The following is a 16,987-nucleotide window of genomic DNA, read 5'->3' as shown; positions in this document are numbered from 1 at the left end:
TGATAGCACAGTGAGGGTGAAAGAGACCCACAGGTAACATGGCCCAACTCTTCCTTGTGGTAATGGAGCATGAACAGAACTCAAGTGACCTCCTGCTCAATCCAGTGCCTTTTTTCCCCAGTCTGCTAAGCAGCAGCTCAAAAATGTTACATTAAGACCTTATTTAAGATCAGAAATCACTCTGAAAACGTTTAATTCGATTGGCTATTTGTTTTCAAAAACTTCTTTTCAAGAAAGTTTTTCTATCATAAACAGCCCAAATATTCATTTTTTAGGCCTATATGTGAATACCAGTCCATATTTTAAATGTATTAAAACTCATATATGAGAATCAGAGGCAAAGTAGTAAAAAAAAAAAAAATCAGATTAAAGGTATGAAATGCTTAGAAAACATTTCTAAAACTTAAGAATATACAAGGTTTTATTAATTCTATTTGGTGTTTTGAAATTGCCTTTCCACTAAAGCTCTCTAAACACTTTGCATTGTAAAGTTTACAGGTTTCTATTAGCTTTTTGGATATGAAATTACAAGTGAAGTTTAATATTTCCATGTAACAGATTTAGAAAATGACCAGTAGGATACTTGGTGACATTCCTCAAGTTGTAAAGCAAAGCTCTGGTGGATCTGGCAACCAAACCCCAATCAGTTCCTGATTCTCAATCCAAACACTCAAACTGCTGAATGCAGGTATGTTCTGAAATCCGTCACTCGTGTACATTTAAAGCAACTTTCAGTTTATGAAGTGAGATAAGTGTCAACACTTAAGTGGTTCCAGCACGTGTCCTGTGGTGTTCTGGTTTAGGGAGGAATTCAAAATCCAGTACCCCTGACTGACAAATTTCATCAAGTCCATGCCTCTTTGGGCCTCTGACTGCTGCCCGCCTGTTTACCATAGAACAAAAACACACATGCCAGTAACCTGGGCCTCTGCCGAGGACCCAGCCCTGTCAGTGTCCACATGACAACCCATCCTTCCATGGCCCTGTGGGTTTTCACAATTTTCAAAGAAGCAAAAAGATTTAGATTATTCTGCTAACCAACTTAATAACTGAACCTTACCTCCCTCCAATATGATAAAGTCATTAAATATAACTTTTTCACTTTAAAATGCCTTTTATATTCTCACTTTGTTTTCTAATAAAAAACATTTAATCAACTCTTCTAAAACACATGAAAATGTAGTCCTGTGAAAGGGCAGAGTATGAGTTTGTACCAAAAGAGAAAACAATTCAATCATTTATTTGCCTTAACTCTTAAAGATATACATTGACTAACAAGAATATAAATAAACCTATGAATAAATATTTGCTCATGAATATTTATATATATATATATTTTTTTTTTTTTTTAACTCTGGAAAAGAAAGTGGTTTTTTTCAGCACAAAATACATTTGATTGAAACTCAGTGCAGCCACTAATATGGTAGGTATAAGAAAATTAGAGATCACAAAAGAATGCTTTGGATAAAATATTGCAAAGTGCAAGCTTGGTTTTTTGTTCTATTTATGTATTTATTCTCAGAGCATGCCAGTAAAGAAAATAAAGGGAAATTGTCATTTCCTTCATTTGAGGTTATAGTTGCAAAAAGATTTTGGGATAAAAATACTCCAGGATGGATTGTTCTATGTTAGCTGTCTCAGGATATGGGACGTTTGTGTGGAAATAAGCCTCTAGTCTTTTATAGACTTATGTAGAATGAAAAAAGGCAGAGACTCCTTTAAGGTTGTGACTGAATTAATAATAATTGCTATTGAAAGTATTTCCACCCAAGTTTTTAAATGCCTAGATTTTACGCCTCACCTGATTGATGCATAGGCTTCTAGGTTGAAACTTGCCCTCTGCTCTTGTTTTTTAACCAAATACCAAAACTATATTAAAATCTTCATTATGTGATAAAAATCTATGTCTATTCTTTTAGTTAAATTTTTGCAAAATGAGCCATTTCTTCTTTGCTGTAAGTTATTTTTACAACAGGCAGTGTCTTGCTGTTTAAGAAGGTTTCCTAATATCAGGGTTACACCACTTGCTTTGTTTACATATTCCAGGTTTAATGTTTCCTTGTGTACAAAAAGAGGAGTTAAAATATGTTCAAATTTAGACACTGAGTCTATGTAATCAAAGGTGATAACAACTCAGAGTGGTGTGATATGTTTACTGATTCAATGATCTATTTTGTACCTTTCAAGAAATAAATTGTCCCAGTGTGCAAATTGGGGGAATTTTATTCTATTGCAACACACTAAGCTCACTTCTAAAATCACTAGAAATCCTTCAGTTCTCAAGGGGATGCCTAAGCTATTATTTACTAAAATCAAGTGGTCTAAGAACATTGAAGCAGCTTCTAAAAGTACCTAAATTCTAGGCAGTAATGTCAACTCTACAAAGACTTGACTCATTAAAAATAATTCTTAAACATTTTCCTAGTGTCATCAAAATAAATTTCATTTCCATGTGCATGGAGTACTAAATAAATCAAATCATAAACTTCCTACCTTCGAGGAACTTATATCAAACAACATTAATGCTAACAAAGCAAAGAATAGAGTAAAAATTATTTTCTAAGAATTATACTTCTTGCAAAGTCAAAGTAACAACTCACCTTTTTACAGATTAGGAATGGAACTAGACAAACAGAAATCTGAAGGAGTTGCTGAGATACTCCTGGGGTAGGAGCTAGTCCAGGGAAATTCTAAATATCTATCCAAGACCCATGGGTACGGGTATAAGAAAGAGTAGTATTTATCACAAATGCCCCAGAGCGGAGCTCCTGTGCTGCACGACTCCACAGGGATACCTCTCACTTTAGAGTCTGATAAACATGCTTCCTGGAACACAACTCCGTAGACCATCCCCCACGGAGTTGAGCAACTGAGAGGCCTGATCCTAAAGCAGTGTTTTTCAAACTTATTTTTACTTTTAACCACGGCAAGAAATTAACTTGCATTCCATTTAACTAGAGATATGTTTTGAATGTACAACAAAAGTTTCCTGAAAAAAACACTCTGTGTGATGCACTCTGACATTTTAGATCCCATTCTATCTTATCCTGTCTTATTCTATTTCTTTTTTTTATGACAGTCATGATCTACTGAAATGATTTCATCACTCACCAGCAGAACATGACCCAGCACTCACATGTATAAGTTAACAGACACAGTTTCCACAAAATAATATCCCAGTTATGCAATGTACTCTTTTTTTTTTCTTTTCTATTTCATTTATCAAAATATACTGGTTTGGGGGCATACTAAATCGATTTTACAGTCTTAAATAGGTCTAAGCACTGTCTTAGAATATTCATGAGGTAATTAACTCAGCAAATATTTATTGAATACCTAGTATGTGCTCTGCACTGTTTAACACTGAAAATAAAATAGTCACAATGGAAGGATACAAAGTTAACTATTCATAATCTAGAATCTCTACTTGCTCTGCTCATTAAACAAAATGAGATAAACTTCCAGTTGGTATATTGATGGATGGAGCATTTTAACTGTTATTCTAGCATTTTGAGAGAACAGAAATCCTACCAAGCAAGAGACTTAACCTCTTCTCTCAGCATTTGCTTCTTTACAATAAATATTAAGAAAAATATGATAAAAAGCATTTGTAAAAAAAAAACCAAAAATCTTTGTTACTTGAGAAACAGTGAAAAATCTCAAGCAATTTTTTTCATTTCAACAGTTTTCAGAGTAATTCTATGTATTAATAAAGGAAGCAGAAGTGATCAGTAGTAAAACACCCTTTTTTTTGTCTGACCCCATTACCACCCGAAGACTGGCCTCGCCTCCTCAACACGGTCATAATCACTCAGACCTCATATTCCAAGATTCAAGCTACAGTCCTTCCACTGTTCTTTCCTCTTCCCTAAGAGGTTGGCCCTGTTGAGGGTGGAGACTATTTCCTCAGATACTGCCACTGATTCCTTTCCCCTCTTCCTTTTCTCCTAAGTTGTGTTGGTTTTGGGTCCCTCCCTCCCTTCCTTATGGAGAACAAATAGACACTAGTCCCTAGGGCTTCCTGCCTACTTCTGGTAAAGGAATGCTAGGAATTTACATCAGGATCCAAAACACAAAGATAGAGTTTGGTATATTTTTGTAAATACATATTACCTTATCATTACTAAGGCTTGGGAAAATAATATCTTGTTGGAAGATCTAGACCTCATAAAAGTTATCTTTCAATTTTTTAAATCCTTTAAATATAGAAGAGAAAATTTTACTATTTCCATGGGATTGAAAAGTGAATTATATTTATTAGACTCACTAGGGCATGATATTTTCTCTTGTTTCTAGAAGCATTCGTTTTTATTAAGGATTATCATTGACCCTGTTTGCAATTAAAGTACACTGGCCAAAGCAAATGATAAAGGTCAAATAGTGAAGGAGTATGTTCCATATGATGTATTTCTTAGGTTCTTGAATTTATGGATAAAAACCAGTATTTGGGCATATCAATTAAGAAAAAGTTTTCTAGCATTAAGTAGTATTTATTCAAAATTGAAGCTATAGATCAAACTGGTAAAATGACACTTTAAAACGAGCTTTATGCCCTCTCTTGTACACATACAAAGACATGTACAACAATATTATTAATACTTAAGGACTAACCATGAGAGAGTTTAGCATGATATGAACAATGACTCTTCTCAAAGAATATTGGTGACAAAGAAGAGAAATAACTCTAAAGAAGTAGACATTACCTTTGTTTTGAAAAGCAGTGTTTAAAAAATGAGGCAAATAAAACACCTCAAGAATGAAATTGTTAGTAATAGGAAAACATCCTTTAAAAAATCCTTAAAAAAATTACTGATGCTATTTCTGTATACACACACATATACAGACACACACACACACATCATAAATTATATGTGTGTGCAAAGAATACTGTTTATATCTGGAAATCTACCCCACTGGAAAAAGCTACCACTGTTGTTTCCTAATTGTACTGGACTATCTCAGTGTCTGATTGGGTGTCTAGGCATGTGATCTCACACCAGGAAAGTTTATTTGGATGGCTTTCCAGTCCTATTTCCTACTTCTTTAAAAGTAACAGAAACAATGAGAAAAAGAAGTTATGCCAGTTCATGGTGCTGCTGGCTGGTGTGAAATAATAATTTTTTCTAATTAAAGGACTTCTCCAGCTTACTAACTTGTTCGAGGCTCCCAGCTGCCTTTTAGTTATTTAACTGCTAAATGTTTAGTGAATAGTTTGCTATTTTAAAAACTCTTTTAAAAAAACTCTCTCCCTCATTAGATTAAGCTCAAAACATCTTAGCTGCCAAAAGAAAACTCAGCTTTAAGAAAACTTTTTCCCCACATGCTTCAACAGACCACAGGTTTTTATGCAGAACTATGAAGTAAGTTCACCAGAGAATGCCTGTTCAAGATTAAGTGCTTCAGAAATAAGCAATTTCCAGTTTCCCTCCTGCTATAAAAATTCAGGATCTTCTTTCAATGACCCCAAGCATTAATGAGTTGACTTTAAGAATTCAGAGTACTTTGGGATGGACGTCTTCCTCCATAAGATTATTTTAACTCCCCAGCACACTTGGGAGTCTTCTAAAGTAACTTAACATCTTTCAGCCATCTCCTTTCCAGCATCCCTTATCTCCTGGCATTGGACCAATCATACCCTACAGAGTCAGTTTTCACTTTTCTCCACAAATGGGTGGTATTCTCTCCTCCACATACACACTTGCCACACACACACACACAGCATCAAGTGATCTGATTCCTAGAAGTTGAATGCAAGTTTTACGATCTTAATAGATTGATTCAACCAACACTTTTTGAATGCTAACCACGTGCCAGAGACTCTTAGGTCTTGGAAATACGGAGGGAAATAAGAAGTGATCCTTGCCTTTAATGGTTTAGAAAGATGATTTTAAATTTCTTCACTGCTTATCTAAGGCAGCAGGTTTAACCATGGGTGGGAGGGCTTGGGTGTGTAGGAAAGCACCATACAATATTTTCAGTCATATTTCTTTGTTCTGAGGATACATAGGACTCTATTACCCTCCATACATTTTATTATCTCCTTGCCTTTTTAAAAAATTACTTTGCTTCTACTTAGAAGCCTTTTCTATCTCCTTTTCCACTCTCAAATCCCAGATCAAATGTTACCGCTTGCTTAGTTTTTCCTGACACCTTCAGTTTTACAATTGTCCCCTTGTTATATACCTGCTATTGTTCCTGGCATATTGCCTTGTAGTTATACTAGATACGTGAAAAGAGCTTTAAAATTTCCTGGTTTGTAATAAGCTCTCAAAAAATGTATATTTGAGAGAGACAGAGAGATCTGTGTGTTCATCACATTGCCTAAACTCTGAGTTCCTTAAAGAAAGGGCAGCGTGTTGTATTGTTGTTGTTTATTTGTTTGTATCACCATTTCTACCCTTTTGTTCAGTAGAGTGTACTTGATTGTTGAATTGGTGTGTTGAAAATTAGAGAAAATAAAAAATATGCCTGATCCGCATATTAGCCTTAAGAAGCTTGTGGTATTCACCTGCTTCTTGTTTGTAATGCAAAAATATACCCAAAGTAGCTATATTTTCTTTATTGTCATTCCTCAAGAATATTTAGATGGAGAATTTTTAGAATAATGTCCCCAAATGACTACTTTCATGAATCCTCAATGTGGATGTTTCTCTCTTACAAAATAAAGATAAAAGAATAATAACCTCTACAGAAATCCTTCATCTACAAAGCCTTGTCATATACACACTAGAGTATTTTGAAAATGTACTCTGACTGTGATTAAAGGAATGGGTGATCTGTACATTTAAATATGCCGTTATTATTTAACAGATAGGGGAAAAAGCCATAGATAATGATTACTAGTAAATAAGAGTTTTTATTAGCTTGTTTAAAAAGATGGATTCCAAACGCAAATAAGGCACATACCTATTTAACGGAAATAGCAGAAAGATTTAAGAAGCAATGAAATGTTTAAGGTGTTGATTGTTTTATTACAAATCTGAATTAATATTTAAAAAATTGTATACCATATGCCTACTTCGGCATTTTGTCTCCTTTAAATGAAACAGAGCTTAAAAAAAAAAAAAAGACCACAACAGCTAGGAAAAATTGCAAAGTCGTGCTATAGAGATATATATGTTGGATATGCTGATTTATACTTACTACTATTACCATGTCATCACAACTAACTGCAGCTACTAATGTCAATAATAATGATGACAATGGTAACTCCTTTTATTTGTATACTTTTACACATTGCAAGCCTTTCACTTACCTATTTTTGAGTCTCACAACAATCATGCCAATGAGTTTCCTTAGGAAAAATTCAAAGGTAGGAAGGTTTCATATGCAGGAAGATGTCCATTTGTGTGTTATATATAATGATGAAAAAATCAAAATATAAATGCCGAACTTTATTGGATCAATAAATATGATCAATCCATATGCTACATGGTTTAAAATATTAGTACGGAGTTTTTATGTCAGAAAGGAAAAATTATTGTGGTAGTCTGTTAGGAGGAAACAAGAATAATATATAGTTATATCTGTACTACTATTACAACTATGGAATCATTTCTGTGTATTTGAACAAGGCCTCAATGGTAACGTGGTCAAATATAAAGTTTGTTATGATGACATGTAGCACAGCAGTAAAGTGTTTGAATTATTTTAGATTTTCAGTAACACTGGTATTGTTCATAATAACATATACATGTTTAATATTTTAATAAATTAAGTGTATGTGCTTATAATATTTGCCAAATGCATGTATTAAATGAAACAATGCATTTCTTTAGGGTAAGACATTTTTCAAAAAAATGATTGTAGGTTCCTTCAACAGAATGTGATTCTCACCCTCCCCACCCCACCCCTTGTGCATCTGGATCACCAGGGGTGATTTCAAAGAATACTACTGCCCAGGTGTACCCCAAGAGATGAGTTTTCAGCTGGTCTTGGATAGGGTCCAGACATTGGTTTGTTTGTTTTTAAGTTCTCTAGGTAATTATTTTGTGTAGCTTGGATTGATAACAACTAAAACAATTATAATACACAACTGAAATTTTATTATTAAGTTCCCTGAATTTAATATACATTACTTTAGTATACTTTAATATATACATCTTTAGCATACATAAGACTTTCAAGGTTAAGAATGCTATTTGGAAAAAAAAAAAAAGAATGCTATTTGGGTGAAGACTGGTCTGATTTAAGGAATCATGAGTATAAAGTATCTTTATGCTATTAGAATGACAAAGATTTAAAAATAATGATAAAACACAGTGTTGGTGAGAAAAATGAGCGCTGCCTACATTGTTTATAGAAATATAAATTGAATATATATTGATCAGCTTCACTGGAGGCAGTCTGACAATGTCTATCCAGAGCTTTAAAAATATGTAAACGTTTTGTCCCTGGAATTCCACTTTTAAGCATTTTCCCTTAGAAAATAATTGAGCATATTGGCAAAGATGAGTTAATAAGAATGTTTAGCATAGCGTTGCTTGAAATAGTAAAAGATTGTAAACAATCGAAATATCCACAACAATGGATTGAATCAATTATGTATATCCATACATGATACTAGTAAAATGGATCTATAGTTAACATGAAAGGATATTCACAATATATTGATAAATGAAAAAAAGCTGCAAAACAATATGATTCCATTCTTGTTAAAAAATATTTGTAACGTGTATATATATTTCTGCATATGTATATATATATAGGTGGGAAAAGCCCAGAAAACTATACACTAAAATATTAATAGTTATCTACATAGGTACTTTTTATTTTCTGTTTTGTATTCTCATGCATATTCTATGTGGGGGGGTTTTTTCCACTAAAAGAAAGTACTGGTATTATAAATATAGAACAAAAACTTTTTTTTAAATGTAAAAATATATTTTGAAAAATGAAGCATTGTTACTTTTATCTACCCAATTGAATGGACTACAGCACAACTTCCTCCATTTTCACCTTGTCTGGTTGTGAAAAACAAAATATTTGATAGTTAGAAACAGGTATTGCTTAAAGTACTAAGCTTCTTCAATATATTCATGTTCAAAGTAAGTCAAGAAGTATGAAGTCAAACTAGTTTCATTAACATGTCAAATCATCTCTAATTACAGTTTGTCTGGCTAGAATCTACAGAGGACATGTAACATATTATTTGAAATGTATCTTGATGTATTTTTATAGAGTTGTCTTCCTTAACATCCATAATTAATAAGTGGGTTTTTTTCCCTTTATTTTAGGCGGTTCAGGACCATCATCCTCCATAGCCATAGCTGGCACCAACCACCCTGCCATCACAAAGACAACATCTGTCCTTCAAGACGGCGTCATAGTCACCACCGCAGCTGGAAACCCACTGCAGAGTCAGCTGCCCATTGGGAGTGATTTTCCTTTTGTTGGCCAGGAGCACGCACTTCATTTTCCATCCAACAGCACTTCAAACAACCATCTTCCACACCCCTTGAACCCCAGCCTCCTCAGTTCTCTACCTATCTCTTTGCCAGTGAATCAACAGCATCTCCTAAACCAGAATCTATTAAATATCCTCCAGCCTTCAGCAGGAGAAGGCAAGTCTGAGATCAACCTCCACCCTTTAGGTTTTCTCAACCCGAATGTAAACGCTGCTTTAGCTTTTCTCTCCAGTGACATGGATGGGCAGGTATTGCAGCCTGTTCACTTTCAACTCTTAGCAGCCCTGCTTCAGAACCAAGCCCACGCAGCTGCCATGCTTCCCCTGCCATCTTTCAATCTGACCATCTCAGATCTTTTGCAACAGCAAAATACCCCTTTACCCTCATTAACACAGATGACAGCCCCACCAGACCATTTGCCAAGCAATCAGTCAGAGAACAGCCGAGCTGAGACCCTTTTAACCAGCCCCCTGGGGAACCCTTTACCAAGCTTTGCAGGCAGTGACACTACTTTTAACCCCCTGTTCCTCCCAGCTGTCACTGGGGCCTCAGGATTAATGGCCTTGAATCCCCAGCTGTTGGGAGGTGTCCTGAACTCGGCATCGGCCAACACCGCTAATCATCCAGAGGTTTCCATAGCAACTTCTTCCCAGGCAACCACTACCACAACCACTACATCATCAGCAGTGGCAGCACTGACTGTCTCAACACTTGGTGGGACAGCAGTGGTGTCAATGGCAGAAACATTGCTGAATATATCTAATAATGCTGGGAATACACCTGGTCCAGCTAAACTGAACAGTAACTCTGTGGTGCCACAGCTACTTAACCCTCTACTGGGGACAGGTCTGCTTGGTAAGTTAAATTTTTTCACAAATTTTTACAAAAGAAACGTTTTTCTAATTCATTTTCTCCTTTTTAAAAAAACTCCATTTTGTCACACTTTTTAAAAATGTTTTTGTTATGTCACAGCTTGCTTAAGGAACTAAATATAATAACACCCACACACAACCATAGTTATACAAACATGAAAATGACTTCTTCCTTTTCCCCCTATTCTAGCAATACTAAATATCATTTTAATCTGCTTTCTCTTCTAATTCTGATGCCACCTAAACCTAACCTACCCATCATTCTCTTAAGCCAAGTAGAGTCTTATTTTTCAAATACTTAAAGCACAGGTGCACCTTAAAAATAACATTTATTTGAATTTTAGTTGGTGTGGCATCACAGGGTTAGTATGAGCAGCTGCACTGTGGATGAAAACGGTTTGAGGAAGTGTTTTTCCATGTGATCCCTAAATAAACAAAACTAAATGCTTATCCAGCAAAATAAGAAGCAAGGCATAATAACATTCAGAGTTAAAGTTTGCCCAAGTTCAAGGAAACAGAAGGCCCCAATAGCTACTGCTAGGTTTTCTCAAGCAGTATTATTCTTTAGAACTTTGTGGCTTAAAAACAAAATCCTTTATGTAGATTGTCTTATCTCAAAAAATTTAGAAAATAATGTCAAGTATGTTCAGCTGTTTGATGTGAGTAATTGTAATATAAAGTATAGAGATGATGTCCATAAAGTCTGGAAACATAGGCAAATATACATGATATTGTCAAGGGTATCTTCAGTATCTTAAAAAAATATGTTTCCAGATTTCATGGACACCTTTACAAAAAAGTTTAATTAGTTCTATTTGGCGGTCAAATCAATGTAGTTAAGTAACCTACAAAGCATTACAGATTTACAGATTTCAAGCTATAGGGCAATTTCTGTGACGTTATCCTCAAAATAATTTCAGTGTAATTTCAAAACAAGTTAATTTTGAATTTTGAATATAAATGTAGTTATTAACTAATCCTATCTGATTATATAATATTTATTTTTAATGACTGTGACAATGAATCCTTTTGTATTATTAGCTTTCTTTACAATTTTAGTTTTAAGTAACCAAAATACAAAATACATATTTTGTATAAAAAATACACATTAAAACAAAACAAAATACATATTTCTAGACCAAATCTGATTTTATTTGATGGTATTTATTGATGACTGTGGCTTGAGAACTAAATTTTGTAAACAGGCCTGATCAGACCCACTTGTTTTAACTATCTTGTCAAATACTTATGCTTGCTAAAGCAGTTAGGACTAATTTTAACTTTTAATTGTAGTTGCTCTAACAAAAATGGTTTCAAGGAATTCTATAACAATGAAAATCAATATATAAGGATTGGCTAGTAGATAGACCAAAGACTTAACTTGTCTCTCCGTGATACAAAATCAAAACACTAATTGTGAAAGATGAAATTAAATAATAAAACTACTCTTTCCTTACCACTTAGTAAGACTTTGAGGAGAAAAAGAAAAAAGAATTACCATGTAAGTCTAGTTTTTAGTTTTTGTTTTAGGAATCCTCAACAAAGATAGGCATAGGACCTCCAAAGAATCACATTGACTTATATTTTATGTTTTTCAAACTATAGGTGACATGTCCTCAATAAACAGTACTTTGAATAACCATCAACTGACTCATCTACAGTCGCTGTTAAACAACAATCAGATGTTTCCTCCAACTCAGCAACAGCAGCAGATTCTTCAGGGGTACCAGAATCTCCAGGCTTTTCAAGGACAGTCCACAATTCCTTGCCCAGCTAACAATAACCCCATGGCTTGTCTGTTTCAGAACTTTCAGGTACTCTCCTTCCCTGGGTTACTTTAGTAGAAAACAATATTTACTATTTGTTTTACTTAATTGGGGGGGAAGAGACGAAAGAAGGTAGTTATGTACCTTTTCACCTTTACTTACTATTATTTCTCAATAATGAATATTGTTAAACATTCCAGTTTTTTGTGTGAAGCATTTTATTTTGTCTGAAGCATATCACTGGTCCTTTTGGAGCTGTTAGTAAAAACTGATCATGTTACCCTGTTAAACCCTTTTGTGGTTTCCCATCGCTCCCATGATTAAAATCCATATCCTTAACATGCTTACCCTGCCTCACTCTCCAGCCCCAGCTCTCACCACTCCCTGCCCGGCTTCAGCCACATGGTCTTCTTTTAGTTCTACAAACTGAATAAATTCATGGTAGATTAAGGAGCTGGATGGAAAGAGTAACACTAAATAAATACATGAAAAAAATATAGAAGATTTTAAAATAATCTTGGGGTAGAGAAGCCTCTTTCAGCAAGACACAAAACCAAGAAGTCAAAAAGAAAAGAGGTAACAGAATTGAATACATAAAACTTTAAAATCTGTATGACCAAAGGTATTCTAAACAAAGTTCAAGACAGGTGGCAACCTGGCAGAAAATACTTGCATAATAATAGCAAATAATTCCCATTCATAATATTTTTAAAGCCCCTACAAATTAGGAAGAAAAAAGATAATTGATTTGAAAAATGAGCAATAGAAATGAACAGACAATTCAGAGAAAATTAAATAATAATTAGTAATAAACATGAAAAGATAATCAGTTATATAAATTACAACATTACTATGTTCATCAGATTGATGATATCCCTTGCTGACAGAGGCGTGGGAAAATGGATTCTTTCAGATATATGTTTGTCTGATTGTATGCTGATATAGTCCTTTTGGAGGGTAAAAAAATATATATATATAAAATATATATATTTATATATATAAAATATGTATATATAAAATATGTACATATATACATATATTTATATACATATAAAATATGTATACATATACATATATACACACACCTCCTTTGACCCAGAAGTTCAACTTTTATGTATCTATTTTAGAGAAATCTTCAAATGTGAACAAAAGGGCACAGTCTAGAATGTTCATTACAACTTGATTTATGGCGTCAAAAATTAGAAACCACTTAAGCAACCATCAGGAGGGAAATAGTAAAATATGTTATGCTATATCCATCTATCTAGTAGTTTACAAGATTAGGTAGATTTATATAATCTGATATAGAAGATCCACAAGATTACAGAGCTCCAATACTGTAGTATTATAGAACAATACTAAAATACAATACCATTTATGTGAAAGAAAGAAAGAAGGCAGGAAGAAAGGAAGGAATGGAAGAAAGAAGGGAGACTAGATATACACCTACACACCTTAAGGTATTAAAAACAAGTCTGCAAGGATGCACTAGAACATTGATTACTTCTGAGAAAGAAATGGCATCAGAGTGGCATGCAGAAGTACAGATTTGGGTGGGGAAGTGATGAAAGCTTTTCTCTTTTCTGACAATGAGAAAATGTTCATATATGTCTTATATAATAAAAGAATTTAGAAGGAAAGAGGACGTGTCACTGAGTAAATAGGTAGATAAAGCCTGAAGGGACTCCATTAGATTTAGCAGTAAGAGCATCCCCAGTGACTTGGTGGAATGCAGTTTTGGTGGAGTTGTGGGAGCAGGAACCAGACTGCAATGAATGTAAGGATGAGAAAAGAAAGAGTATGGATTACTCTTTCAAAAACTTTCAAAAACTTAACTATGAAGAACATACGAGAAACAAGGTAGTGCCCCAAGGCGGGTGTAGGTTGAATGCAAACTTGTAAAATATGGAAGCCACGCACATAGGTGAATGCTAAAGGAAAGAGACCAAAAAAAGTGGAAGAGATTGAACATAAAGAAGAAAAGGGGTAACAGATAAGGCAAGATCCCTGAGGAGAGGCTTGGGATCCACAACATGAATGGAGGACGACTCTCAGAGAGTAGAAGGGGCTCCTCTTACACTGGGAAGCAGGACAGGATCAGGGACACATATACTGCAGAGAAGTGTGTGCTGCCGGAAGGCAGGGAATAGCAGAGTATAAGAATTATGAGAATTCTTAACCTGTGAACTTCATTATCTCTAAGTAAGGTCATTTCCTAAAAATACTGTGGGATATGGTACAGCAGCTGGCTTGAGGAAGTGGATAAATACCTGAATAGTTGTGAGAGGGAGTGATACCTAACCAGAGAATCATAGGATTGATGGGAACGTAAGCCCCCAGCTGTGGTTGGAAGCCATAAGTTCCTGTGGATAGATACTCAGCATCCTCACTGTACATATAGATATATAAGGTAGGGAGTTAAATTGATCCAAGATTGGGATTTTATCTGATAGGTGTAGACAAGGGGAGAATGGCATGAGTGTAGTTGTGTGCTGATAGATCCCAGGTTCTGGTTTAATAGGAAAGGATATAAAGACAGGAAGGGAGTGATCACTGTGGGGGAAAAATCCAAAGTATCAAGGGTCTATAGCAGCAATTCTTAGCTGAGGTTGGTGAAATTAGAATAACCTGTGGACTTTTTCAAATTGCACTCATCATTCCTGTCCTGAGTATTGATATTCTTCCCTGGCGGGCATTCCCTCCCTTCACCACTTCCCAATTAAGCATCACCTCTGTAGCAAGCCATTGTCACTGTTGGCAGCATGGGGGTGTCCCTCAGGCAGTGGCCTGGTAAGGTTCAAGAGTAGGCATTACTACCCTATTTAAAGACTTCAAAAATTTAGTGTCATATCAGAAATAGTTTATTGTTAAGAAAGAGGTATATGTATTTTGTTTTGTTTTATCTTATATTTCACTTAGATCAGTAGAAATATCAGTGAGTTAGAAATCATTTTTAAATCTGCTTTCCTTTTTAATTTGAGCTGTGCTGGTGACAGATTTGTTTCTCTCTTTGAATTCCAAGTTGCAAAACCTGCAATGACACTGAAAACATGGAGTCATCACCTGGAAACATTTTGGTTTTGTTTTTTTTTTTTTTTTGCGGTACGCGGGCCTCTCACTGTTGTGGCCTCTCCTGTTGCGGAGCACAGGCTCCGGACGCGCAGACTCAGCGGCCATGGCTCACGGGTCCAGCCGCTCCGCGGCATGTGGGATCTTCCCGGACCGGGGCACGAACCCGTGTCCCCTGCATCGGCAGGCGGACTCTGAACCACTGCGCCACCAGGGAAGCCCACCTGGAAACATTTTGTATCCAACCACCTCAACTTTAGTTTTCCTAGAGAGTGTTTAGTAATGATGATTTTTTAAAAAAACCTGTTACATGTTTTAATCAAAGAAACAGTACCCAAATATAATCAAGACATAAGGCTTTCTATACAGAGTGACTTTTAATTTCATTTTTGAGTCTTGTTCTTTCTTTATATTGCCTTCCTTGTTATATTTGTTTGTCTTCTGGTAAATCTTAAAATTATGGTCTTTCTCTTTAAGGACTTGAATATTTTTTTCTCTCTCTCTCACTGCTTCCTGTCTATTTCTTTAAGGTGAGAATGCAGGAAGATGCAGCTCTCCTAAACAAAAGAATAAGCACTCAGCCGGGGCTCACAGCACTTCCCGAAAATCCAAACACTACACTTCCACCTTTCCAAGATACATCTTGTGAGTTGCAATCGCGGATTGACCCATCTCTTGGTCAACAGGTGAAGGATGGCCTCATTGTGGGTGGCCAAGGTGATGCTTCCATAGATGCTATTTACAAAGCAGTTGTTGATGCAGCCAGCAAAGGAATGCAGGTTGTCATCACCACTGCAGTCAACAGTACAACTCAGATCAGCCCCATTCCAGCTCTGAGTGCCATGAGTGCCTTCACTGCTTCAATTGGTGACCCATTAAGTCTCCCCAGTGCTGTCAGTGCGGTCATTCATGGACGAAACATGGGCAGTGTTGATCATGATGGTAGGCTGAGAAGTGTAAGAGGGGCTCGGCTGCCCAGCAATCTGGACCATGGGAAAAACTCAAACGAAGGAGATGGGTTTGAATATTTCAAGTCGGCAAGTTGCCACACATCTAAAAAACAGTGGGATGGGGAGCAAAGCCCTGGAGGGGAGCGAAACAGGTGGAAGTGTGAGGAATTTTTAGATCATCCAGACCATATCCACAATAGTCCTTGTCACGAAAGACTCAACAATGTCTCCACACTGCCATTTCTGCCTGGGGAACAGCACCCAATACTGTTACCATCAAGAAACTGTCAAGGGGATAAAATTCTGGAGGAAAATTTCAGGTATAATAACTACAAAAGAACTATGATGAGTTTTAAGGAGAGACTAGAGAACACTGTGGAAAGATGTACACACATCAATGGGAACAGACCTCGACAGAGTCGGGGCTTTGGAGAGCTGCTGAGCACCACAAAGCAAGACCTCGTCCTAGAGGAGCAATCTCCGAGCTCCTCAAATAGTTTGGAAAGTTCTCTGGTCAAAGACTACATCCATTACAATGGAGACTTTAATGCCAAAAGCATTAACGGGTGTGTACCTAGCCCTTCAGACGCTAAAAGCATTAGTAGTGAAGATGACCTAAGGAATCCAGACTCCCCCTCTTCAAATGAATTGATACATTATAGGCCAAGGACGTTCAACGTTGGCGACTTGGTCTGGGGCCAAATCAAAGGACTGACTTCCTGGCCTGGAAAATTAGTAAGAGAAGACGACGTTCACAGTTCTTGTCAACAAAGCCCCGAGGAAGGGAAGGTATACCAATCTTTATCCATTGTCAAATACTAACCTTTGTTCAGATATCAATTATTATTTTTTTTATCATCACTTTGGATTCTTCATGACTCATTGAGGTCTCACAAACTTCTGGAGCATAAAATGAAGAGGGG

The 16,987-nt window shown here is 35.9% G+C and overlaps 1 protein-coding gene across 3 annotated transcripts in view; it reads left to right on the top strand.

The window, feature by feature from the left end:
- MBD5 (methyl-CpG binding domain protein 5) overlaps positions 1 to 16,987 on the top strand; it is a 143,641-nt gene that overhangs the window by 103,926 nt on the left and 22,728 nt on the right. The window contains exons 7-9 of one of the 3 annotated variants that reach the window (XM_082658880.1): positions 9,237 to 9,563; positions 11,885 to 12,093; positions 15,645 to 16,853. In XM_082658880.1, coding sequence (XP_082515006.1) covers positions 9,237 to 9,563; positions 11,885 to 12,093; positions 15,645 to 16,853 — 1,745 coding nt within the window. Of the gene's footprint in view, positions 1 to 9,236; positions 10,263 to 11,884; positions 12,094 to 15,644; positions 16,854 to 16,987 lie in introns of all 3 variants that reach the window. The other 2 variants (XM_082658879.1, XM_082658881.1) reach the window with 2 other exon arrangements.

The sequence above is a fragment of the Grampus griseus genome (assembly GCF_964374135.1).
Source record: "Grampus griseus genome assembly, chromosome: 7".
NCBI classification, from domain to species: Eukaryota; Metazoa; Chordata; class Mammalia; order Artiodactyla; family Delphinidae; genus Grampus; species Grampus griseus.
The sequence above is the reverse complement of the archived record's forward strand: the minus strand, read 5'-3'. Positions and strand labels throughout refer to the sequence as shown.